General features: G+C 39.9%; 1 protein-coding gene across 1 annotated transcript in view; it reads left to right on the forward strand.

Moving 5' to 3' along the window:
• RXFP2 (relaxin/insulin like family peptide receptor 2) overlaps window positions 1–24,051 on the forward strand; it is a gene marked incomplete at its 3' end in the record, with an annotated part of 43,078 nt that extends 19,027 nt beyond the window's left edge. The window contains exons 2-9 of the mRNA XM_008055010.1: window positions 2,864–3,010; window positions 7,074–7,151; window positions 8,721–8,826; window positions 9,613–9,684; window positions 19,992–20,063; window positions 20,663–20,734; window positions 22,832–22,903; window positions 23,980–24,051. Coding sequence (XP_008053201.1) covers window positions 2,864–3,010; window positions 7,074–7,151; window positions 8,721–8,826; window positions 9,613–9,684; window positions 19,992–20,063; window positions 20,663–20,734; window positions 22,832–22,903; window positions 23,980–24,051 — 691 coding nt within the window. The remainder of the gene's footprint in view (window positions 1–2,863; window positions 3,011–7,073; window positions 7,152–8,720; window positions 8,827–9,612; window positions 9,685–19,991; window positions 20,064–20,662; window positions 20,735–22,831; window positions 22,904–23,979) is intronic.
• Between the last annotated feature and the right edge of the window lie 759 nt (window positions 24,052–24,810).

Raw genomic sequence — 24,810 nt, forward strand, 5'->3', positions numbered from 1 at the left:
GAAAGTGCCTCACATCCTCAGTCACGGCCTTATCTTTATTCGGAGATAATAATACTAATCGTACCGGGTTGCGGTTAACATTAAATCAAGTAACTAGGAAATGCCCAGCACAAAGTAGATGATGCTGCAGAAAGATGTGTTCCCTATCCTTCTGCTACATTTTTTTGAAAAAAATCTCTAGCCGAGCTTGGTGGCTCAGCCTGTAATCCCGCGATTTGGGAGGCTGAGGTGAGTGGATTGCCTGAGCCCGCGGGTTCAGACCCACCTGGGCAACTTGGCGAGACCCCATCTCTACAATAAATCAAAAAAAAAAAAATTAGCCGGGCGTGGTAGCACATGCCTGTAATTCCGGCTACTTGGAAGGTGAAGGCGGAAGGATTGCCGGAGCCCAGCAGGTCGAGGCTGCAGTGGCTAGGAGAGGCCACTGCACTCCAGTCTGGGCAACAGAGTGAGACTCCAACTCAAAAAAAAAAAAAAGTCTCTGCACCCACCTAGGAAAATTCCTGGTCATGGTGCCACCATCCCTGGCTGCCTTCAGCAAGTCATAATGAACTATGGCCATTTCTCTCTCCTTTTTTTGACTTTAAAGATGTCGGGAACAACTCAGGACTAGGCACAAAAGTGGTCATCGTACAAATCCATTCAAGTTGCTGCAAAGTTCATAATTGTGTCCTTCTTTATGGTTGTATGATGTTGTATCATGTATATGTATCACATTTTTTTTTATCCATGTCAGCACAATTGGTTCCATGTTTTTGCTATTGTGAATGGCGCTGCAATACACATGCGGGTGCAGGTATCTATTCTGCAGAATGATTTGATTTCCTCTGGATATATTCCCAGAAGGGTGATTGCTGAGTCTTATGGAAGGTTGATTTTTAGATCTTAGAAATCGCCACTCTGTTTTCCACAAAGGTTGTACTAGTTTACATTCCCATCAACCGTGTAGAAGTGTCCCTTTTTCCCGCATCCTGTCCAGCATCTGTTGTTTTTTGAGTTATTCACGATGACCATCCTGACTGGAGTTGGTGGTATCTCAGTGTGGTTTTGATTTGCATTTCTGTGATGATTAGTGAGGCTGAGCATTTTTTCATGTCTGTTGGCTGCTCGTATGTCTTCTTTTGAGAAGTGTCTATTCATGTCTTTTGCCCACTTTTTAATAGGACTCTGTTTTTTTCCTTTTGGCATGTTTGAGTTCCTTGTAGATCTTGGATGTTAGGCCTTTGTGAGATATACAACAGTTGGCAAATATTTTTTCCAATTCTATGGGCTGTCTCACCACTCTCTTGATGGTTTTTTTGGTTTGGTTTGGCTTGGTTTTTTTTTGCTTTGCAGAATCTTTTCAGTTTGATGAGGTCTTACTTGTCTATCTTATCTCTTATGGCATGGGCTTTTGGGGTTTTGATCAGGAATTGGTTGTCTAATCCATTTTCCATAGGAATATCTCTTGTATTTCCTAGGATTCTTAAAGCTTGGGGTCTTATATTTAGGTCTTTGATCCATTTGGAGCTGATTTGTGTGTTTGGTGACAGATAGAGGTCTTGTTTCAATCTTCTGCATGTGATCAACCAGTTTTCCCAGAACCATTTACTAAACAGATTCTCCTCTCTGCAGTGGTAGTTGGTGGAGGCTTTGTCAAAGATGAGTTAGTTGAGAAACTGCGATTTTGCTTCCAGAGTCTCTGTCCTGTTCCACTGGTCTATATGCCTGTTCTTGTACCAATACCAGGCTATTTTGATTATTGTAACCTTACAATATAATAACTATAGCTATTTCTGTGTCCACACTTTCTTTAAATCAATTTCTGTGATGTTTCAACTTGAACTCCTTTAAAAAAAAATACATGACCTCCATAATATTACCAGCCAACTTACAACATGTCTCTTTATTTTCAGGAAAGCATTCTCTCTAAATTGAAAGAATGTCTCTTACATCTAAATTTCTAGAATTGTTTTGGTCATCTATCCACAGATATACTTTTGTAAATGTTAATTGCATTTCCTTTCTTTACTCTCTTAGTCAACCCAGCAGTTATTCAACTCTCATTGGTCTTCCCGTATGTTCCCTGCATAAGATTGTCTTAAAGTGGTCCTCATAGTAGACATATGGTCCTTGAAATGCAGGTTCCTAGTTCAATTGATGTCATCATAGCACAATGGTTAAGCGTGGACCTCTGGGGTCAGAGGGACAATTAAAATTCACCCTGTGTCACTTTCCAGATGAACAACTGCAGGCGAGATATTTAACTTCCCTAATCCCAAAACATGAGGGAGAATATCATTCCTACCATAGGTTGGTTGAAGGATTAACTAAGGTAACCACTGTGTAAAGTGTGTGGCACACAGTTAACCCAATAAATATTAGATATCATTGCTTGGTATTGTCTCCCCTTGTTCTAAAGTTGTTCTGGATTTCTCTCTAACTCACACTTAAACTGTCTTTTTGCATATGCATTTTTACTATGTCATCTCAGATCTTTCTTCTAAAAAATTAATAAATCAGTCAGTCTATGTGTTTGACCCTATTAGCTCACGGTTCTACCTTTATTTTTTTCCAAAAGTATATGACTCTGTTTTCATACAAAAGTAGGAAAACACTTTTAAGTTTTTTTTCCACTCTTACCTTGTAGAAGTGAATTCAAAATGAAATTTTTGTCCATTCTTGGTATAGTTGGTGCTAGGTATGATCATGCCCATTTAAAATGTCATCATTCAGAATATTATTCAAAGAAATTGTGGACCAAGAATAATACCAGACTAACTTAACTCACAGGGCTTTTGTGAGAATTAAGTGGGACACAGAATTTGACCCTCTGAACACTTTGTTTCTCTGGCATAAGATTTTGGTCCCCTCTTTTCCATAGATTTTGCACTGACTGATGCTGGTACAGTCACGTCTTTGTGCCACAAAGGATATTTTCCCTGTGGGAATCTTACCAAGTGCTTACCCCGAGCTTTTCACTGCGATGGTGAGGATGACTGTGGGAATGGCGCGGATGAAGAGAACTGTGGTGAGTGTTTTCCCTTCACACCCCATGCATGCCCCGATTTGTGAACTCCTCAAAACTATGGGTCGGTCAGGTAAGGATTGTTATGAACTAGGAGAGCAGATTTCAGTGTTCTTTAGGGACACCTTCTACTAGCCAATTTAAAAATATGTCTTTTATTATTTTCAGGAAAGCACTCTCTAAATCGAAAGAATTTCTCTTTCATCTAAATTTCTAGACCTGTTTTGGTCACCCTTTGTATTGTTTTGAACTCCTTTGTAAAGCAAATAATCACTCCCCAATTTATTTGTGAACGTGACCTGAATTTTCATATAGGCAGGTTACTTAAATCAGCAATACGGTATTATAAAATGTTATATTTTATAAAAATTGAAATTAACCTGGTCTGAAGGTAGTGAGTTATTTCAATTGATTGTTCACAGTCAGTTACAGATCAGTCTTCTTATTTTACTCTTTCCTCCCTTCTCACTACTGCACTTGACTCGTCTTTTTAAAAACAAATTTTTTTTTTTTTTAGCTGGAGTCTCACACTGTCACCTAGGCTGGAGGGCAGTGGTATGCCTCTTGGCCACCGCAGCTTCAACCTACCGGGCTCCGGCGATCCTTCCACCTCAGCCTTCCAAGCAGCCAGAACTACAGGGGTGCACTACCACACCTGGCTAATTTTTTATTTATTGTAGAGATAAGGTCTCGCCAAGTTGCCCGGGTGTGTCACGAGCCCACGGGCTCAGGCAATCCACTCACCTCGACCTCCCAAAATGCTGAAATTACAGGCTGAGCCACCGAGCCCAGCCTAAAAACAAAAAAAAAATTTTTAAGTTGAAATTATGTTAAAATCTACTTGGAGACTCATATTTTAATTTTGTGGGGCTTCCTATGACTCTCTGCTTGTGGCTGGTAATTTGGTTCAGCTGCAAGAATGCTAATTAAGTGTGCGAGAGCCTATCTAGAGAATTAATTGACTGAACAGGACAATACCAAGTGCCCACTTTGTGCCAGGAACTCTCCAAATCACTGGGACACAGTGCACTCAAGAGAGATAAGAGTCTTGACCTTGTGGAGCTCACACCACCAATATGAACTAAGAGGATGACAAACTGTCCGTAAATAAATAAATCTCAAAGTGTGAAAATGAAACAGGATGACGAGATAGAAACTAACTCGAAGGGAGGGAAACTTTAAGGAAATAACCAGAAAAAAAAAACCTTTTCAAGATGATGACATTTTCATTAAGAACAAAATGAAAAAAAAAAAAAGAAACAAAGTATAAAATATCCTAGAGGAATAGAATTCCAGGCAAAGGAGACAACAAATGCAAAAGCCCTGAGGCTGAATGTTGTATTTGAGGGACAGGAAATCCAGTGGCGCTTGAGCTGAGTAAACTAGGATATTAGTAGAGACTGAAGGGTGAGCAGAGGCCAGGTCACATGAGACCTTAAGGGCCAACTTTAGGTCCATGTGTTCAGTCTGTATATTTTGACTAATCTAACCTCTCTCTTTTTCTCTGGGGAAAACAGATGCCAAGGGAGACTGACAGGTCTAGTTAGTCCCAGAATAGACACTAGAATCCTGATCTGAATCTGAAAGCATCTATGAGTTTTCTGCCACACAGAGCTACCTCTCTTGGGCACTGCCCAGCTAGCCATCAAAGTGCAGCAGCAAAGTCCAGGAATGCCAGCCATCAAACTCCAGCATCCACTCTCCCGCCCCTGGGTACTCAGGCATGCTTCCCTCTGATGGAAGCAGCCTCTGCTAACACTTCTTGTGGATCACTCCTACTCAATCCTTAGGGTCCAGTTCCGGTGTCTCCTCCTCCAGGAGGGCTTCCCTGGCCACCCTGAGGCTTTATCCCCAGGGCAGGATGGATACAGTTTCTCTCTGCTACCACAGCATCCTGGGTGTGTCTGTATAACCTCACAAAGTGGGCTGCCTTATCTTTTCACCGTATTTCTCTTCCTAGACAGGAACTCCTTGAGAAGATGCCTGAGTCGTATTTGTGTTGTAGCTGCCAGAGCCCAGAACACTAGAGTACACAGTAGGCACTCAACCAGTGCTTTCTGAACGCCAATGGGCAAGTTACTAAAATTCTCAGCCTTTCTTGTTGGCTGCATGGGAATCAAAGACTATGAGTGCTTATCTGCTCACAAGGGTGTTCTGAGCCCAAATTTTTATAATTATATGAAGGAGCATCGTAGTCAAATCATTGAGGGTATTAATAAGAAAGAGAGATAAATTAAAGATTCCAGGATCAAAGGAGACTGTGGGCAATTATTTACAATTATTTCTCTATTTGTATGAACTGCAATATTATACATTATAATGTGTATCTTATAGTTTTCAATACCATATGGTAAAGTAATAATACTTCAAAATTAGACCTCCTTTTAAAAATAGATGACATCACAAAAAAGAGAAGCAAATTTGGCAAAGAAGTAGATCATATTCACATATGACAAATTGACATATGCAAATTGACATTAACATACGACACATTGAGGCTGGGCATGGTGGCTCACACCTGTGATCCTAGCACTTTGGGAGGCCACGGCAGGAGGATTGCTTGAGTCCAGGAGTTTGAAACCAGCCTTGGCAACATAGCAAGACCTCATCTCTACGAAAAATAAAAAATATGAGCTGGGCCTGTTGGTGCATGCCTGTAGTCCCAACTACTCAGGAGGCTGAGGCAGAAGGATCTCCTGAGCCCAGGAGTTCAAAGCTGTGGCGAGAAGTGATTGTACCAATGCACTCCAGCCTGGGCTGTTATTTCTCTCAACAAGGCTCAAAAGCCTTTATTAAAAATAACTTTGTTTCTGCTTTATTGGTAAAGGTCGTATGATATTAATTTTATCTGACTCAATACATCTATCAAGTATGTATCTACATGTACTTATGCAATAGTGTTCACCTGATAAAAATACAATTCAGATATTTTCTTCTGAGGTTCTCAGAATTAGGGTCAAGGATTTAAAATGTCAGTACTAGAAATAGGCAAGGTTTCTCAAGACATTTATATTTACATAAAATAATTATACTGGGTGCGGTGGCTAAAGCATGTAATCCCAGCACTTTGGGAGGCCAAGGCGAGAGGATTACCTGAGTCCAGGGATTGGGGACCAGCCTGGGCAACATGCAACACCTCATCTCTACAATAAATCAAAGAATTAGCTGGGCGTGGTGGCACATGCCTGTAGTTCCATCTACTTGGAAGGCTGAAGCTGAAGGATGGCCTGAGCCCAGCAGGTTGAGGTTGCGGTGGCCGTGAGCATGCCCCTGCACTCCACCCTGGGCGACAGGTGAGACCCCAACTCAAAAATAAGTAAATAAATAAACAAGCGAACAAATAATAAAACAATTATATATTTGCACCATATGTTTTGTGATTCATACACTTGTTACTGTAAAAGAGGGAAATCCCACAGATGTTTGTCTTGTCTTTTTCCCCTTACTGTGTATGTATTTAAAATATCAGTCATTCTGACTTGCACACACGTTTGTTGCAGCACTATTTTCAGTAGCAAAAACATGGCGCCAACAACATGGAAACTGGATTGGACTTTTTTTTAATGTGGTACATATGCATGATGGAGTATTACACAGCCATAAAGAAGAACAAAACTATGGACTTTGCAGCAACTTGGATGGATTTAGAGTCTATAATGCTCAATGATTTATCACAGAAACAAAGAACTGAGTACCACATGCTCTCACTCATAAGCAGACCCTGAACATTTACCATAATATAATAAGAAAGGGATTGTCAGTAGCTGGAAACTGCCAGGGGAGGCGGAGGGAAGCACACAACATCAATAAGGGCACCTAATCTCAAACCAGGTGAAATAGGAACCAGAGGGAGGTCCAAATGTACCTGTATGATGACCACTTGTATACCTAATCCTGAATTGTACCCCTATCTTTAAAATAAAATAAATTTAAAATAAAATAAAACATCAGTCATTCTATTACTTAAACAAATATTTAATTTCATGATTACATTTTTAGACTTCTGTTTTGTAATATGGTATTTGATTTCTAGAATAACTGACACATGTCAATCACCATTTCACAGGTGACACCAGTGGATGGACGACCATACTTGGCACAGTCCATGGAAATGCTGACATTGTGACCTTAACACATGAGTGCCGTAAGTCATATTGTTTCAAAGACAGCATCAACTTTCTCTGCAAAGAACATGATTTGCGGTCCATGGATTTATGTAGGCCATAGGATCGATTCCCTTCAGAGTTTCAATTTAGGTGCAGTGTGTCTCACTGGCTAACCAGTCTGCTGTCTGCCTGTGGGACTGGAAAGAGAGAAAGAAAAAAAGTAGCAATATCCATTCACACTATTTTTATGTTATTAATCAAAGATGGCACTGATATATAAGAATTGAATAATTATGACAAATAGTAAGACTCTTTTCACCTTAATCACTTTCTTCAAGAAAGTTTTTGAGCCTCAACCACTTTCCAGCCCCCGTATGAGGCACTGAGAACACAAAGATGACTGAAATGTGGTTCCAACCCACAAATACCTTGTAGGTAGCATAAAGACAGCTCTTTGCCAAAGCAGCGACGGTACAATATTAGAACTGTAAGGGAGAAATAATGTTTGCACAAGGGAATGGGAAAACCCAGTGGAAGAATGATGGCTCTACCAGGGATGGAGAAAGAGAAGACTCCTGAGAGGATGACAAATGAGACGGGCTTTGAAGTCCTTGGATGGAGGGAAGGACGGGAGGTTAACGGGATGGGCAGGGGAACAAGATCAGCAAAACACAATAACAGCATCTTTTGCATGAAGTTGGTACCCAATACGAGTGGGCTTTACTACCAAAATCCAGCGAAATTCATTTTAGAAATGCTTTTTTGGATAAAAGCGATCTAAAAGAAATAAGGCAACTGGAAAGAACTTGAATTTACATTAAAATAACTATTAAAATAAAAATTTGAAAATAACTGTCAAGTTCAGTAGAAAAACCAAAGACTTCAGTAATATTTGCTTGGGCTCTCTCTCCTTCCCTCTCTTTCTCCTCCCTCTCTCTCTCTCTCTCTCTCACACACACACACACACACACACACACACACACACACACATTAATCTTGTTTCACCACATGACTTTATGCTATTTAACATTTCCATAGTTTCTAATCATCTGTTAAACGCCTCTGAAATGACTGCTAGAAGCCTCATTAGTCTATATTTGATGAGAGCTTAATTCTTTTTTTTTTTTTTTTTGAGTCGGAATCTCACTCTGACACCCAGACTGGAGGGCAGTGGCCGCTCCGGCCACCGCAGCCTCGACCTGCTGGGTTCTGGCGATCCTTCCACCTCAGCCTTCTGAGTAGCCGGAATTACAGGCATGCGCTACCACGCTCGGCTAACTTTTATTTTATTTTATTGTAGAGATGAGGTCTCGCCTGCCCAGGTCTTGAACCTGCGGGCTCAGGCAATCCACTCACCTCAGCCTCCCAAAGGCGCAGGATTACAGGCTGAGCCACCGAACCCGGCGAGAGCTTAATTCTTATTTGCTTTTATTATGGGTCGGATATGTTCATTCAACAGATACAATTGTATATATTCAATGCAAAGAGAACAATGTCAGTTATTATAGATAAAGTCATGATTAAAGAAATGAATTTTTTAAGCTAGTGAGATCTTATTTTATTTTATTTTACTTTATTTTATTTTATTTTATTTTTGGTCCTCCTAGTTCTAAACCCGTATCCACAACGCTGTGACTGCAAGGAAAGAGAACTGGAATGTTTCGATGCCAACTTAAAGTCTGTGCCAATGATTTCCAGGAATGTGACGTTACTGTGAGTAGAACTTGATGCTTGGTGACAATTGTCCCTAAAGTCACATGCACACCTGATTGGGCTGCTTGTATATTTACAAAATGATAGAAATTCTGTTTAAAACTACCCATCATCAGAGAATTCTGCAGGTTTCCCATCCAGGGAAAAAAATCTTTTAAACGCCGTATGTTAAATTATCCCAGTGATCATTTAGCACACAAACGTCTATGGTCTAGAGTTCTTATTTGCAATTACTTTCTGGCTTATGTATTATTATTAATGTGCCTGTGCTGAAATGTTAAAAAAAAAAAAAAAAAAAAAAGCCAGCACACTCATCTTTCTCAGTTTTAATGTTGGTAATTTATCCAAGAATGGAAAAATATAAAAGCTCTAGGAAATGAACTTTGCCATAGAGAGCAAACTTTCTGTACTGTACGTGAAGTTCTTAAAACACTCAGGAAGTTTTAGTGACGTCATTTGAGTATAATTGAGTTGGTTAGGATCTTTGGTTGTTTTTTGGGTTTGTTTGTTGTGTTTTGTTAACATATCCAGGTTTTTTTTTTTAATGTTAAATCACCATAGACCCTCCAATCTATTATACTAACTGCCTATACTTTGTCTTTGCAAACTACTTTCATCTTGCTTTTCATTTTCCCATTAAAAATTTTTAGTTACTGTCATGTTCAAATGTGTGCCAAGCACCGCAGAACATTCTCAAAAATTCTCTTCCTAAGCATGCAGTTTCTAGGGAAGAGTTTGGTTGCCCATAAAAATCCATAATGAAGTTTGTTTTACATGTTATTTTAGGTCTCTCAAGAAAAACAAAATCCACAGTCTTCCAGATAAAGTTTTCATCAAATACACAAAACTTAAAAAGATGTAAGTAGTCATTAATACTGTATTTATGGGAAAATCCATGTGATGTTTTGTTTGAGATGTTTTTGACCTAAAAATAAAATGGAAAATCCAGTTCATTATCTTTACCATTAAAATTTATGTTTCCACATGTAACTAAGATTAGAAATTATTGCATTTGAAAGTATGTTATCATTCCATATTAGAATTTAAAGTAGCTAAACTGATTTTGTTTAAACTTTTTCAGAGAGGAAACTGAGAGTTGAGATTTTTTTTAAAAACATCGCAGTAGGAAAATACATAGTTGCATGCTTTTCCTCAAGGTTATTTGGAAAAATGACATTGCATGTTCAGAGGCACTAGATGTACTTTTCAACTTGGAAAAAGAGAAACAGCATAGACAAGATTAGATCTTTAAAGGATTTAAACACATTATGATAGGATATAGACTGTCTCCCAGGGTATTAGGAGTAAAAACACAGAAGCAGTGCAATCATTCAGTGATATTAGCATATTTGAGGAAAGGAAATGTCAATATTGTGGTCAGCAGATAAGTGATGGTATTCAGTAAAAAAGAAGAGGTCAGCGTGCTCCCGACACCATCCAAAAAAGTTGAGAAATAAAATCCCAGGAGATGGTCTCTGTTGGAGGACAGAGATGCATCATTAATCTCCACCACGATTGTCATAAACTGCCTCTTAATACTATCTGCATGCCTTTGCTTTGATTCTCTACTCACCAAGCAACCTTGTGATGATGAAGTCCTGACTTTTTCATATTAACGTATTTGAAGCCAGGCTCGATGGCTCAGCCTGTAATCCCGCGCCTTTGGGAGACTGAGGTGAGTGGATTGACTGAGCCCGCGGGTTCGAGACCAGCCTGGACAGCGAGACCTCATCTCTACAATAAATCAAAAAATCAGCCGGGTGTGGTAGCACGTGCCTGTAATTCCGGCTACTCGGAAGGCTGAGGCGGAAGGATCGCCGGAGCCCAGCAGGCGAGGCTGCGGTGGCCGGGAGCGGCTACTGCACTCCAGTCTGGGCGACCGAGTGAGACTCCAACTCAAATAAATAAATAAATAATAAATAAAACATATTTGAAGCGTTGCATTGAATAGGGAATAAGAACATTCCCATCAGCGGCATGGGATACTTTCTATTCAGATTAATAAATCAGAATATGCAGGTACATGTATCAGCCTTTTATAAAGTGGATTAGTGTTGGTCAGTCCCTGTGGCCCAGTCATCCTGGAGCCCCGGAGGGGATACACCTGCCAAGATGACCAGCAAGATAACACTACACTGTACAAGCTGTAAGTCTCCTTGGAAGTGCCATCATCTTATTGTTTGTCTCCTTCAACATACGGCTGAGAGGAGAAAGTTTCTAGAAATGCAAAATTCATCAAAATCCAGAAATAAAATTGATCTGAATCTTGGCTGATACTAGACAAACACAGCTGATTTGAAATGCCATCAAGGATTCCATGCTGCTGAATTCAAGTACAGATTCTCTGAGATCTCTTAAGGAAAACAAAACCCACAGTTTCCCAGATAAAGTATTCATCAAATGCACAAAACTTAAAAAGAGAAAGGACTTTGGCCAGGGGTGGTGACTCACGCCTGTAATCCCAGGACTTTGGGAGGCAGAGGTGGGAGAATTGTCTGAGTCCCAGGGTTCAAGACCAGCCTGGGCAACTTGGTGAGACCTCATCTCTACAATAAATCAAAAAATTAGCTGGGCGTGGTGACACACATCTGTGGTTCCAGCTACTTGGAAGACTGAGGTGGAAGGATCACCTGAGCCCAGCAGGTTGAGGCTATGGTGGCCATGATCATGCCACTGTGCTCCAGACTGGGTGATAGAGTGAGACGCCTACTCAAAAAAAAAAAAAAAAGAAAGGAAGGAAGTCATTGAAGAAAGTCTACAAGGAAGAATCCTGTGTGAACATACGTGCTTAGCTATACTTGGGTTTGATTATCGTTTCTGTAAATTCCAACTACAGTCAGACCTGCTGCTTCAGCCTAAAGCACGTAGTCATGTTTTCATTGTCACACTGGAGTAGCTACTACACATTGGCTCTGCATGTCCAGAATTCTCTAGAGAGGAATTTCTCAGTCCTCACCACACTGCTTCTAGTCTTCCTGGAGATTCTTAAAATCACAACATGTTCGTTCTATGAATCAGTATTGTCCTGAACAATGCTTAAGAGAGGAAAAATAAAATACCACTAGCAGAAAGAATGGGAAAAACATCTTGTTTTAGTGTAGCAGGTAAAAGGCTATCATCTAGAGTCATAGAAGTCTTAAGAATTTCTCATTAAGTCTTCTCATTATACACTAGAAACTAAAGTCTGCAATGGTTAAATGACTCACCTAAGATGTATAACTAGTTAGTGGAAGAGCCAGAATCAGAAATCACATCGTCTGGTGTCCAAGGTAGTCCTTGCTTTACCCTAATGAGAAACCTCAAGATGGACAGAAATTGTTCTAGCATTTTTTCTTTTTGTGAGTCAGTCTCACTCCATCACCCAGGCTAGAGTCCAGTGGCACAATCACGGCTCAACATGGCTTAGGCCATCCTTCCTCCTCAGCCTCCTAAGTGGCTGGAGCTACAGGTGTGTGCCACCACGCTTGGTTAATTTTTTTATTTTTTTGTAGAGATGAGGTCTTGCTGTGCTGCCTAGGCTGGTCTTGAACTCCTGGACTCAAATAGTCCTCCTGTTTCAGCCTCCCAAAGTGCTGGGATTATCGGCATGAGCCACCATGCCCAGCCCCTTCTAACATTTAATTGAATTTCTACTAATACATATTGCCCTGTCCCAGGTAGAATTCCCGTTTACACTTTTGCCCCCTAATCTGGGGGAAGCTGACTTCTGGAGAGGCAGAGGGGTCACTCCAGGATCAAGCAGGAGAGTTAAAAAGAGACTTCCTGGCAGTCTTTTCCTAATCTACTGATCCGTGGCTCTGTCCTATGCAAATGCTTCTCTCTGGTAATAGCTGCTAGCTCACTGAAGGGAAGAATATGGGAGCACTTTGATCATTCAGATCCCAAATTTTCCTAGTAAAAAAAATAGAAATTAACTTTCATTGCCAAGAGCAGTTGACAACTTCTCCAAGTAAATGTTTAATTCTACTTCATCTGAGGAAAATTAGGCACTACATCATGACCTGAATATCACCCAGCAAGGGATCTCTCCATCCTAGCTGCATTTGATGCCTTCTAGGTGGTAGAATTCTCCCAGAAACTAAGAGAAGACAGAGTATGAGACTCTCACCTATAAACATTCACTAAGTGTCTGTCATATCTGAGATAACATAACAGGGGAATAAAAAAACAATTCCTTACATTCACATACCATTTTTTAAAGTTTATACAGATTTCCAATAGTTAGGATTTTCATTTTGGCTTTGGTCCTCAAAGTTTGTGAGGTGGGGCAGACACTATCCCCTCCCTCTCAGGAATGAGGAAAGCCACTCTTGGAGAAGGAAGGTTGTTTGCCCAAAGTCAGCCAGCTGACAAATGTTAAAGCTTGACCTCAGACCCAGATCTTCTGACAACGCTCCTTTGGAAGCTTCTCCGCTGGTCTCATCTTATAATCTTGATACTGTCAGTGAAGCCACACAGAAGCTAAACTTGGATTTGAAAGTAACTCAAGTTCTTTACAATAGCGGTCCCCAACCCCACGACCATGAACTGGCACCACTCCACTGCCTCTAAGGAATCAGATCGCACAGCAGGAGATGAACAGCAGGTGAGCAGGTGAAGCTTCGTCTGTATTTACAGTCGCTCCCTTCACTGGCATGACTGCCTGAGCTCCACCTACTGTCAGATCAGCAGCAGCAGCATTAGATTCTCACAGAAGCATAAATTCCATTGTGAGCTGGGCATGCGAGAGGTCAAGGTGTGCACTCCTTATGAGAATCTAATGCCTGATGATCTGAGGTGGAGCTCAGGTGGGGATGCTAGCACTGGGGAACGGCTGCAAATACAAATTAACTTAGCAGTGAGGTTTGACTGCACATTCCACCATCCTCCCTCAAACCCTCCATCCATGGAAAAACCATCTTCCACAAAACCAGTCCCTGATGCCCAAAAGGTTGGGGACTGCTGCTTTACAAGCACTCTTCAAATACCCTAAAGCGACTCAGAAGCTCAGCAGTTCTTCCTCAAATCTCCATTCTTCTCCATCCCATTGCTCACATTAGTCTGTGGCTTCCTGTGACTCTTTCCCAAAAGCCTCCCCCAACCCTAGTCCCACCTCTTGTCCCTCCTGTCTGTCTACTCTTAACATTCATTTTCTTTCCAATCCTGCATAGAACAGCTCAAATAACCAATGGGGCAAAAACCAAACCATTCCCAGAAAAATGTATCAGGAGAAGGAAGAAACCAGACGGGCCTCTACTACTCTTGGTAGTAGATAGCAGGAGAGCAGAAGGTTCGCAAAACCCATGTTTATTCACTCTTCCGCCAAGTATTTATTGATATTTACAAGGTGCCAGACACCAAGGATACAGCAGTAAACAACATATAAAAAGCCCTCTCCTCATGGAGCTTAATTTTCAATAGAGAAAGATAGTCAATAAATAAAATTTTTAGTATGCAATTTTTTAGCTGGTGATTAGGGCTATAGAGAAAAATAAACCAAGAAAGATGATTAGGAGGTGTTGGGGAAATAGAATTTCAAACAGTCCACTAATAAATTTTGTCCAAACCGGGCTCGGTGGCTCAACCTGTAATCCCGCACCTTTGGGAGGCTGAGGTGAGTGGATTGCCTGAGCCCGCGGGTTCGATACCCGCCTGGGCAGCGAGACCTCATCTCTACAATAAATCAAAAAATTAGCTGGGCATGATAGTGAGCGCCTGTAATTCCGGCTACTTGAAAGGCTGAGGCAGAAGGATCGCCAGAGCCCAGCAGGTCGAGGCTGCAGTGGCCGGGAGCGGCCACTGCACTCCAGTCTGGGTAACAGAGTGAGACTCCAACTCAAAAAATAAAAAAATAACAAATAAATAAATAAATTTTGTCCACATTACTGCTACCCACAATACCTCTAAAGCGCCCCATCATTCTTAGATTTACTAGAAGACTATTCAGAACCCATTCAATCAGTCTGTAGACATAAGTCTACAGACATCTCAAGCTAGCTGTCGTCACCCTCTATCCAACCACAAATCTTCTCCAAGCATCTGTAGCTCCTTAAATTCTTACCCAGAGGACATGCATGGTTTCAAATCAGTTATCATTCTGGTCATACTAATCCGCATATGCTTGTCTACATTTACCTTAACGTGTGATATCTAGAATAAATATAATTATCTCCATGATATAACTGGGGCAAATAGGGAAGAATTAGCATCCCTTTCCTTCTGAACGCTATGTGTGTCCTAAGATTTTGGTGGTAGTCACTCTTCTAGTGACTACTTGATACCCTTAACCCCTAGTGATGTTGCCTCTACAATGCCTAACCCCACACTGTGTCTGTTACTGCTAAGCAATGTGTGTTCCATCCTGTACTTGTGCACTTAGCATTTGAGAGGTAGTTGTGGGTCCTTTAATGTATCCTTAGTCCGTTTCATACTGTTAGAGTCAGCTTTTCTTACCAGACCGTATCTTTGTGTATTGTTCACCATATTCATTATTCCTCCTAGATTTCTATCATCTTCAAATAAGATGAGCCATCTGTATTCAGATCACAGAGTAAAATTCTGAAGAGGACAGCAGCAAATTGTCTTTCAGTATTCCTTCGGTAACATCCTTCAGATAAGGATGTGTATCATTCTTTAGTTTGCCTTTGAAAACATCATAAAACCACTTGATCAATGCCCAATAGACATAACAATGCCTACCACACAGTTTTTCTTGGTCAGTCTTTCAAAGAAGAAATAAAGTTGGTCTGACATGCCCTGTTTCTGTTTTTCATGAACTGCCCTGTTCACAAAGGAGCTTCATAATAGCACGTTCAATGCTCTTCCCTGGACTAGCATTGAGCTCATCCAACTATAGCATGTGACACCTACTTCTTCCCTTTTTTGAGAACTTGAAAGTCCATTTGCTATCTTTAACTTTCCAGTTACTCATTCTTTCTTCAGATTCCTCAGCAATTGGTCATGATTTGATGTTCTTATTTTTGTTATTTCTCAATTTCTGAAAGAAATTGTCCAGGCTTTAACTGATTTTGAATAACGCATTCTACCATCTTGGGCGTTCACTGCCCCTGCCCGGTAGCTTTTCTGTTTGCCTCAGTTCTGAGATCGTCTTCTTTGAGAATATAGGAACAAACCAGGAGTTGAGAAATGAACAGTTGTCTCTGTTTTATTATCTCACAACATTATAAAACAGGTCCCAGGAGGCAAGTTTAGACTTCTTCTTAACATTTTCTTGCTTCTACAATACAACTAGAAATACATTTTTATTTCCCATACTATTTCTTACTGTCTGAGCTTTTATTATGATGATCATTTTTTAAGTTATTTTCTCTGAATCTAAAAGTAGAATTCAGTTTAAAAATTACAAGTATATTCTCCAGTTGCTTACTCTGCAGTCGGTACTTGATTTCTCTTCCTGACCCTATTTTGTTTCCCATCAGTATTTGGGAATTGCAACTCTAAAGCTAGGGTCTGCTATCCCAAGGTTTTAAATCTTTTTTTTAATTTTAGATTCAAGGGGTACGTGTGCAGGAGTGTTGCATGGGTATATTGCATGATGACAAAGTTTGGGCTTTTACTGATCTCATCTTTTCAGCATGTCTTGGGTCAACTATAATTCCATTTTCATAAAACCCTCATTTTCGTCTTTGAGTTTTGAAGGAACTACTCACTTACCACCATGCTGTCCTGAGTTTGGTGGTCTCCTGGTTCTCTCCTGGCCCACCCTAGCGTTGCAGCATACATAGGAAGGACCCAGTGAGTAGGAACGAATGTTTGTCAAATGAATGATGGCAGCCGGGTGCAGTGGCTCACACCTGTAAGCCCAGCACTTTGGGAGGCGGAGACAGGTGGATTGCTTGAGTGCAGGAGTTCAAGGTCAGCCTGAGCAACATAGCAAGATCTCGTCTCTACTACAAACTTTTTTTTAAAATGAAAGATGGGTAGGACTAACACGTTGGACTAAGGCGAGGGTAGGAAGTGTTTTAAGCAGAAAGAAAAAAGAAACATAAGCAGAAACATTCAAAAGATGTTGAGAAGAGAGTAAACAGGCAGGTTATTCAAAGGAAGGATTCCCATAGGAAATGTTGGAACATGTACTAGAGAGGTCATTGATCATGATTGTAAGGACATTGAATGCCAGCTAAAGTATCTGGAGTTTATTCTATTGAAGCAGAGAACAGACATGCACACATCTGTAGTTTAGACTGTATTGAGCTAATAAAGTTACTTTGCATCTTTAAGTTGTATTGGGAAATATTCTACGAGACCCCCAAATTCAATGTCAAGTTAGACTCCAGTCTGAGATGCTCTAGATATTCACAGTGGAATTGAGGTCATTTAGGCATCCGGAAAAACATACTTCTAAATCAAAACCAAATTTAATCGCCATATAAATAAGTGTTGCTCAATGGATCTGAACGCTTCCACCATTGATCAGTTTATTCATTTGAATAACCTTTTCAAATGTCAGGCCTTTCTAACTTTGAGGGGGAAAAACAGTTTCAGATGACCTTTCAGAGGAATAAAACACAATGTATGGGATTGACTATGATACTTTATCACTGCTGCTATAGAAACCAATAGCAGTTTTCCTCCTTGTAGCATCGACCTTATATAAGTTAGGAAGAATCCCTTCTTAATCTGGGTTCTTGTTCAATGCGATCATTGGCAACAAAATGTAATTCAAGATGTCTGTCTGGCTCTTGAATACAAAATGTCACATTTTAAAATAGCCTATAAACATGTATGTCATTAAAGCATGTATTTGCTTTAGTTTCAGGTACATAAATTCCTGGCGTTTCTGCTTGAAAAGTCCTGACAGCTGAAACAGCAGGAATTCATGAACCAGTAAGTTATTCTTAGAAAAGTCATCCAGTGTAAAGTATATTCAACGGGCTTATGCCTCAGCTCTGAATAAGAAGAGGACATTGCTTGCCAAATTGTCATGCTTCCAAATTTCCCCTCATATTCTTTAAACTACTTTTCTGCAAAGATACTGGAGGATGGAGCTGAAGTCAGCAGCCTACATCTGAGACATGAGACTTAGGGCTCTAGTTCTCTATGGAGCAGCAGCCAGTCAACCACCAGGGGCACCAAAAGAATGTATACACATTTTAAGCGATGCTAAGAGATGTTCGCCATAATCAGAAGTGTCTGGACCCTGATGGTAACCACTCTGAGCACCACTTGTAATCACAGAAGTCAAACGTGACTTGTATTCATTTTTTGTTATTGGTATATATGAAGTATTACAATTTTATTTTACTGTATTTTTTGAATTTTTATTTTAAGGATATTGGGTACAATTCAGAGATTGGCATACAAATGGTCATTGTACAGATAAAGTTTGGGCCTCACTTGGGTCCCCATGTCACCTGGTTTGAGATCAGGTACCCTTACCGATGAAGTGTGCTCCCTTACCGCCCCCCCTTCCCCTGGCAGTTTCCCACTACTGCCAATCCCTTTCTTATAGTATTATGATAATTGTTCTGAGTATTACAATTTTAATAGTTTTTTTTCTTAAAATGTGTATACATTTTTGGTACCCTCTGTATATAGAAAATGAGAAGCTCTTTATTATTTGAGTTTGAGCCTTCATTGATGTTAGTGAAGAGATTGATTGTGCATATCCGATGAGTCATGCAGATCGTTGGGTTTACTCTTTCTTTCCTTTGACTTATAAGACAAAAGCACAAGACCAAATTCACAACTTGCAGAGACACCCATCTCTTCAAGATGTGACCACATGTAGGTAAAATGTTGGTTGCACTTTTGAATTAATCACCTTGAATAAAATGTAAATAGCAGCACTAGTTAGATAGTGAATTTTATACTGAAGGGGAATTTCAGTAGGTCTACATTAGAGTATTATACTCTTTTTCTATTTTCCTTTGCTGCTGTAATGTAATTCACCATATTCCCTTTCATTACATCCATTCAAGGGCTCTGAAAATGCTAAAGCAGATATTGATCTGTGTGTTTGTCCTAGTCATAGCAGAACCTTAAACCAAGGGCAGAATTTATGTGGCACTGAGAGGCCTTTTTCCAAACACTTGGTGCAGGGCACGGGGGTTAGGACAGTACAAGGTGACACTGAGTTTCAAGTGTACAGTACAGTACTTGGGGTAAGAGATAGGGTTTGCTGACAGTTGGAAATTGATCTTGGTTTTAGCTGGCTACCATAAGGTCTGAGGGAGTCAGTATTCTGACACTCCTGTAACAAATTTGTGACCCAAAGGAAAAGATTAAGAGGAGCCACTAGGAAATGATTGTGATATAACAAAATTCAACGTAGCCGGATGCTAAATGAGCATGTGTTCTACCAATAGTTTTGCTGTAAAGTATCATAACAGTTAAGACAGTGTGGTATGATATTTTAGAAATTAATTCAAATCCAAATAAGAGAAACGGAAGCCTTTCAAAAGACGATGCAATAACTCGTTATTACTTGTGTAGCTGTTACCTGCCTCGACAGCCCTTAGAAAATAAACATTCAGGGCTAACCTCCCATTGTATAATGAAGACAGAAAATGAAAATTGTCCTGACAGTGCCATTACTGGATCCATACTGTGCTGTTAAGTTGCTTCAGAGGTCAAATAATCCCGGTCCTGAGAGCTGAACTTGGCGTACTTGCCTCAGTTCAACTACTAATGCCCTTTGGGATGCTGAGCACCTTACTATGTCATCTTGTGCTTCTCACTTCGCATCTTGAAATAGAAAAGAATTAAAACTTGCCCCTCCTTCATTTACGGGGAACCGAACAAGGAAGAGAAATGAAGAGTTAAAGGTGCATCTCTGTGCTGAATGAACAAGAAAGCTCAGCAATGAGCTTCCAGCTAGTCTCACGGGGCCAACAACTCCTGCCTGTCAGGACAGGAGAGTTGCCACCATTGCAGTTTGCAAAAACAATATTAAGTCCTTCCCCAAACACATCACACCCTGGAGTTCAGTGGAACGAATCAGCGATGCCTAAATCTCACTTCACTGGTACTATGAGAACTGCATGCACTGGCTAGTTCATAGCCATCCCACTGATATGAAAAAAGGACACAACATGAGAATAGAATGGTGCACTTCGTAAGCCAATTTCACAATTGTCTTCAGGTGAGGAAAATGGTGAGTCCATTTTCAACCTCATGAAGTCCATGAACCATAATCACCTGACTCTTCTATCTTATTCTATCAGATATCTTCAGCATAACTGCATTAGACACATATCCAGGAAAGCATTTTGGGGCTTACACAATCTGCAAATATTGTGAGTAACTTTTTTATCATTTTATTATGGGTATAATTTTAAGTAAAGACTAAAAGGGTAGAATGGTACTTTCTCAAGACTTGATTGATCGTAGGGGAATGGGTTATCACAAAGAACTTGGATTCATTGTTACACTGAAAGAATTATTTTAAAATTCCTACTTTTCCAGAAAACATATAAAGGCTCTCCTTCACCTTATTCTCTCCAGCTTGAGGCACTTCCACAATATTTTAGCATTTTATTATTTTTTTCTAAACTTTGGTATTTTAAAATGCTAGTCTACTAAGAATGTGACCAAAAAAATTAAAAGCAAAAAATTCCCGCACACAGTTTTTATACGCTAAGGTAATGGAATAACCCAAAACATTATTTCTGGCCACTTTCCTTGCTCCAGCCCCAATGCTGCACATACGACTAGTGGTTATCTGTACCTCCTGGCCATCCGTTGCTTCTTTTTTCCTCCCTCTTCTCAACCAGAAGAGTGCTTTCAGAAGCAGATGTCCAAGTTCATAATTATCATCAGGGACTTATATTCTAATTATATGTGACTAAAATAGAGTGTTGAGTTTGCCTAATTAACTCACCCATGCTATTTGTAGATATCTCAACCACAACTGCATTACAACTCTCAGACCTGGAGTCTTCAAAGACTTACATCAGCTAACTTGGCTGTAAGTATTCAAGCTTTCATTCCCCTCGTAGAGGATCATGGTCTTAATGATATATGACAGTACTCATATAGTTTCTGCTTACTGATGTCACTTATTTTTTGTACTTATTTTTCTGGTTGTCACACAATCTGGGGCACTTTACCCAAGCAATTCAGACAATGGCATGTCAAGTGGTGGTTGTATGATGAGGAAGCTGGCCGTGCTATTCCAGGTGGCCTTCTGAGCTCTATGGTAGGTTTGTTAAGCCACCTGTCCATTCCGTGTTCATCAAAAACAGGATTCCTCAACTACAGCACCATTGACCTTTTGGTCCCACATAATTCTTGGTTCGGGGAGGAGTGTGGGGTAGTGGGAGGGAAGAGTATGACCTGTGCATTTCAGGATGTCAAGCACCATCTGTGGCCTCTACTCAGTAGATGCCAGTAGTACATGCCGAAGAGTTGTGACAACCAAAAATGTCTGTAGACATTGTTGAATGTCTGCTGGGAGGAATACTGGCACTCTGTTGAAAACCACTGACCTAAAAAGGATGCAAGGGAAGACTTTGTTCTGATTTTTAGAGCATTCAGAGAAAAGTCTGAATATGGTAACTCATGGTATTTCGCCACTTTCTCCACTAAGCCATCAACTCCACGCCAAGGAATCTCCTATCAGATGTCTGTGTTTCATCAGGAAAATAAACCAAGGGCAGTTAGAAGGCTCTCTGTGTCATTTGCCCATTTTCTGTAGCTTGGCCTGGTTTAGTGGAAAAACCCAGAGCTTCAGTTTCATCTAGACCCTTATATGTGCCTGGCCCCGGGCTTAATCTTCCAGACAACTTTCTTAATCTTTCTTGGCCCCTGTAATTCATCTGTAACTTATCATTTCTTTTTAAGAGGGACTTTGTGAAGATTAAATCAGATAAAAGGTATACACTGCCCCATGTAGAACTCTTGGCATACAGTAGGTACTCAATGTGGCTTCCTTTCTCCAGTCCTAAGCTGACAGACCTCCTGTGAGTAAAAGGAAATGCTACATGTCTCACAGGCAACAAGAAGAAAAGGGGCCTGTTTCCCCTTAGCCTAATTTCTTCTATGACAGTATCATAATCAGTTAAAAGCGGTGGTTTGAATATACAAATATGTTCAGTCTTTCACACATAAAGCTCCTTATGAATGGTGTGACATTCATTCATTCGTTTGTACAGACTTTATTAAATACATCATTTATTTTTTAGTATTTAGAGTAATCATGATTAAAGATGCCATACAAAGAAATTTGGTTATTTCTGTGGCATACAATAAGTTAACATAGTAAGTGAAATTATGGCTCATAACATATGATACCAAGACATTTCAGAATTTTAAAAATCGTATGTAAGTTTGGAATCCATATAAATAACATTTATACAAACATAACACAAAGAGAGCTAGACACCAGTTGTTGCTTCCCAGGGCTACCTGCACAATTGTACCATATCAAATAAGCCTAATGTTCTCTCTTGGACTTCCAGGGAATTCTATCTGTTATGTCCAAGTGATTTTGGCTCAAAATGACAATTTTAAAATTTGATTTTTTGAAGTATGCCAGTTTTTCCCCTATTATTTTTTAATTTTAAAAATGTGGGGTACAATTTAGGGTTAGGTACATAGTGGTCATCATACAGGAAAAGTGTGGGTTCCCTTATCGGTGTTATGCGTCCCCTCAATACATCATTTAAACACTGAGAGACCAAAGAATCATCTGTGAGTTCCTAAGAATTTTATTTTCATTATTTTTATTCATTCTTCACTCGGTTAATATTCATTCAATATGTGCAGCTTGTGCTGGACCCAGGTATCCAGAAGTGAAGGACATTCCTAGGTCTTTAAGTCTAGGGGAGTTGGATAGTGGGGATGGGGAGAAAGCAAAGAGTCAGGATCTGACTTGATAAGGGTTGGGATGGAAATGTTGGAATTTGGAGAGAAGAGTCACTCCAGCCAGAAGAAATAGCTGAGCAAAGTAGGAAGGACACTCAGAGTAGATCAGATATTGAGAAGGCAGGATCATCATGGACCTTTTGATTTTTTCCTGGCTTTATTTCACAAATGTCTCTAACACTGGAAAATGTTTTGTCAGAATTCTAGATGACAACCCAATAACCAGAATTTCACAGCGGTTGTTTACTGGATTAAATTCCTTGTTTTTCCTGTAAGTATTCATCAACCTTTCAATACATTTGTCTGTAAATTGCAACGACATCTAACACTGGCTTACAAAAAGAACTTTGAAAAAATCAAGCCCACTAAAATTTTTATTAGTCAAAACCTCTCCTGTATTTCCAACTGCCGTTTCTGTTGCTACAGATTGGCCATGCCTCAAAGGTAACAGCCAACCAGATCATAATGTATATTTTAAGCCTACTAAAATAGGCTTGTTTGAATCTTCTTAAATTTCCTTTTAGGCCTACGGCATGTTTTTATTAGTAGTGGTTGACCAAAGATAGTATTCATTTTTATATCCTAACTATGAATACATTTATATCTCTTGGAATCTCCAAGGAGTTAAGCTCCAACTCCATTTTTAACCGAGGAAAATGTGCCTTTGCCCAGCAAGAGTCACTAAAAATTCCAAAATCTTTGTCCTACCAAGACAGCTGTTCTCACAATTATTGTTCACTGTTTATTAATACACTGGAATGATTTATCAGGGGATTATTATGTTCCTTTACAGTTGGTCATATGGCATCATTATTTTTCCATTTGTCAAAAGGGACCACAATATCATTAATTAATCGTGGAGCTTAACATGTTCATAAGTTGTTTTCCTCCCCCCAATTCCCATTACTGTCACTTCTCAGATGTAATGTGGTTTCCAATGTGGCCCTTTAATATTAGAAACGATTAATGACCCCCTTAAGGAGAAACTTTGGGTGTATGGTGCTGGAAATTATCACAAATGTGAAGTTTACAAGAAAAATTACCATGAACTTCAAAGTTATTACCCGATATACACTTTTGTTTCATCTTATAAAATTAAACTGTACAACTTTTATTCCTAGAATATATATCATACTCACCTGTGTGTAGTTTCTTTGACAACATCTGCCCTCTAATCCTTGCCATACCCATATTTAAAGATTATTTTGAAGTAGTTAGTTATGTGTAAACTCTTCATCCTAAAATATTGATTTTTGGTATGCAATTTTCCAAATTGTAGAATAATGAAAATACCGTCCTGAAAGTGGCATATCATTTTGTCTCAATTAATATTTTCTCTGTGTAAAGGTCTATGATTAATAACTACTTAGAAGATCTTCCCCAGAAGCTGTGCACCCAAATGCCTCAACTCAACTGGATGTGAGTATTGACTCAGGATTTAATTTACTTGCCCAGATTAAGGAAGCTAACCATAAAGTTAATTCAGGGTGACATAATAGTCCATCTATGACTTCTTTCCAAAACCAAAACCCGATCATATTACTTGCCAGTTTAAAAATGTTTTGAGGGTTCCCAAGGTAAGGGGACAAAGTTCAACCTTCCCCCTTGAGCACCCAGGTTCCTCATTTTCCATCCCTCACCCCCTCTAATCTATTTCCCTGTCCCTCTTGCACAGGCTTCTCCCTTCTTTATGTATCAAACTACTTCTCCTACAACCGGTGCCATAAGCACGTACCAGTGTTAGAACTTGGAAATTTTTGCCCCTTTATTCTTGTAGCTAACTCCAACATTTCCTTCAAAAGTCAATTTAAACCTCACTTCTGGGAAGCCGTTCCCGACACATCAACTAGTTTCAGTGGCTGCCTTTGTAATCCCATTTCATCACCTACAAAATTCAACCACACCACCCATTGTCTATATCTCATGCCTGTCTCAAAGCTCTGTCATCATATAATCGTTGGGTTGCTGGCTTATCTCTCCCATATCATTTTATAAGTCCTGAGGGGTATAAACCTGTCAAGCCCAGCATTAGGACAATGACCAGCACATGATAGGTAACTAATAAGACTTTTTACATTTATTTTAAATTTTTTACTTTAAAATTGTGGGGTACAATTCAGGGTTAGGTATACAAATATTCATTGTGCAGGTACCCTTGTTGATGACATGTGCCCCCCT

This window comes from Carlito syrichta, unplaced genomic scaffold (assembly GCF_000164805.1).
Source record: "Carlito syrichta isolate Samal-C Ts95f unplaced genomic scaffold, Tarsius_syrichta-2.0.1 Scaffold301633, whole genome shotgun sequence".
NCBI lineage: Eukaryota > Metazoa > Chordata > Mammalia > Primates > Tarsiidae > Carlito > Carlito syrichta.